General features: G+C 52.6%; 1 protein-coding gene across 4 annotated transcripts in view; it reads left to right on the top strand.

The window, feature by feature from the left end:
* Nucleotides 1-2547, top strand: part of PTPN14 (protein tyrosine phosphatase, non-receptor type 14) — a 131408-nt gene that overhangs the window by 115692 nt on the left and 13169 nt on the right. For all 4 annotated transcript variants that reach the window (XM_006772930.2, XM_006772931.2, XM_015569944.1 and 1 more), the window contains one exon: nucleotides 2141-2284. In XM_006772930.2, the coding sequence (XP_006772993.1) occupies nucleotides 2141-2284 (144 nt within the window). The remainder of the gene's footprint in view (nucleotides 1-2140; nucleotides 2285-2547) is intronic.

Here is a 2547-nt window from a genome sequence, read left to right as displayed (position 1 = left end):
CCCCTGAACTCCCAAAGCAGTCCATCCAGGCTGTCCTCCCAGCACACAACTCCACACCAAGGAGAAACTGCAGTCAAAATAGAGCAGGACGTGCACAGCAGACAAGGGAAGAGAAGGTCCAGATAAAAGTGGTGGAGGAAGGAGAGCTGGGGATCTCAGAAGGCACATGTGCACACACACACATGCACACACACATGCACGCACACACACGCACGCACACATGCACAGTGGGAATCAAAGAACCGTCAGGGGCCAGTGTTGAAGGAAGCCAAGTTCCTGGGTTCAGACTCTAATCCGCAACCACTTCATGACTTCAGACAAACCTTCGAGCATCGTCAGCCTCACAGATGGCCGTCCGTGGCATGGTCCAGGTGTAACTGTTCCCACGGTTGGCAAACCCAGAGGGAGGTTGTGAAAGATGTGCTTGGGCCTCTGGCAATACAACCTGTGGGCTGGGAGAGGAAATGGAGTGTGGCTGCCTCGGGGAGAGCTTTCCCAGCTGGGAAAAGTGATTTATTGGCAGAAAATTGTTTTCGGCACTTCTTGGCCCCAGGCCCCTTTAACACAGCTCAGCCTGTCAGTCTGCACTTTGCTCACTTGATAGTTACTGATGCCTCCTCGATCCGGTTGCCTCATTTTGGTCAAATCCCCCCACTTCCCTTGTTACCCGTGTTAAACAAAGGCCTGCAGCCAATCCCATGGCGATGGTTCCCTACCTGGAGCTTCAGGCATGACACCAAGGAGCAGGGGTTTCCGTTGTGTGTCCCACGTGCTGTCCCATCCCGTCCAGGGGGGTCATCGCGACCCCATCCCTACTTCATTCTCCCCGTTGAACTTTTCCCCAAATCCTGTCTACTCAGGAGCTCAAGGACTCCTCCTGGGCTGGTGTCCCGGCCTCAGAGCAGGTTTAGGAGGTTCTCCAGCAAACCAGTGTGCCAGGCACGATGGTGACAGTGCCAGGTGGTTCTGCGCCTGGCTTTTGACAAAGAAACAACCCCAACCTCCTCCCCACATCTCAGATGCTTCTCTGCCCCCCGCACCGATGGGCAGCTTTGGCTGGGCATCTCAGGAATAGATGATAAGAGGAGGCTGCCTGGGCCTCTCCAGGGTAAGAGCAATGAGAAAGTTACACCCGATGGGAACCGAGGGGCCAGGCATGGTGAGAATTTGCCCTGCAGCCAACTCTCCATAACTCAGGAGCTGCTGGTGTGTTGAATGGTTGACTCAGGCCTGCTGTCTCCATCGCTCCTCTTTCTGGCCCCTACTGTTGAAATTCCTGGGTCCTCTTCTCACGCTGTCTCAGTTAATCCTCCTCTGAGAAGCTCCGTTTGTAGGTCTGAGGGGTCGGCCAGTCCCTGGTGCAAGTGTCGTAACTTCACAAACCAGGGCTCCATTCCTACTGCAGGGGGCACTGAGGGGATGAGTGTGATGCCATCCTCTGCACCCATGGTTCTATCGAGACACTGCTCTCTGGGGAATAAATTTATAAATGATAGACTAAGAAAAAAATACCTAAAAGGTTTGAAAAGAAACCAAGGGTAAGATGATCTCCTTACTTGTAGTGGCCAGAAGAGTCTGCACATTGGTTCCACTTCTGTTTGCATCAAAATCTCAAACGATAACACTCATCCGTTTCTATGCTTCATTTTTTAAAAAATATGTTTTTATTGATTTCAGAGAGGAAAGGAGAGAGAGAGAGAGAGAGAAAGAGAGAGAGAGAGAGAGAGAAACATCAGTTATGAGAAAATCATTGATTGACTGCCTCCTACAGGCCCCACACTGAGGATCGAGCCCACAACCCAGGCATGTGCCCTGACCAGCAATCGAACCGTGACCTCCTGGTTCATAGGTCGACACTCAACCACTGAGCCACACCAGCCGGGCTGTGCGCAGTCTTTGCTCTTACTTGTTGTGTGTTCGTTTATTCATCTGCTTTAAACTAAAAGCGCAGGAGTCCCGGAGGGACGGGCTTCCTCAGGCACGGTGGGAATTAATGGGTAGGCTGTGTTTGAATTCGCCCTACTAATGGTGGTTGTCTGCATTCCTTGGCTGGGGAGTTACAGATTTGGGGAGATTAAAACACATTCCAGAATTCTCCCGGTATTGTAAACAATGAGAACATGCCTTTTCTTGCCACAAGAATCTGGAGAAGCAGAAGATGGCAGGCCTGGAGGCGCAGAAGCGGCCTCTGATGTTGGCAGCGTTGAATGGCCTCTCGGTGGCGCGGGTCTCGGGGCGGGAAGACGGCCGTGTTGATGGCACCCGGATTCTCATGGACGAGAGGGTAAGCCCTGGGCGTGTCAAGCATGTGATTCATTCCCCGTGCTCTTCGGATTCCTGAGCTCTCTCTGTGCCCGAACATGCCAGCACCGAGGTTTACGGGATGAATCAATTCTTCAGGTTGAGATTAGCAAGACGTAGTCTGACTGTGTTGTATTAAATGGGTCCCTACCAAGGACCTACTGTTCCTTTGTCGAGGTGGCATGGTGATGGCTGACCGAGAGACCGGCCCCTAAAGCCGCTTACGGGCCATCGGGCCTGGGTCAA

Source organism: Myotis davidii, unplaced genomic scaffold (genome assembly GCF_000327345.1).
Source record: "Myotis davidii unplaced genomic scaffold, ASM32734v1 scaffold362, whole genome shotgun sequence".
Classification (NCBI taxonomy): domain Eukaryota; kingdom Metazoa; phylum Chordata; class Mammalia; order Chiroptera; family Vespertilionidae; genus Myotis; species Myotis davidii.
This window is presented reverse-complemented; position numbering and strand designations above follow the sequence as displayed.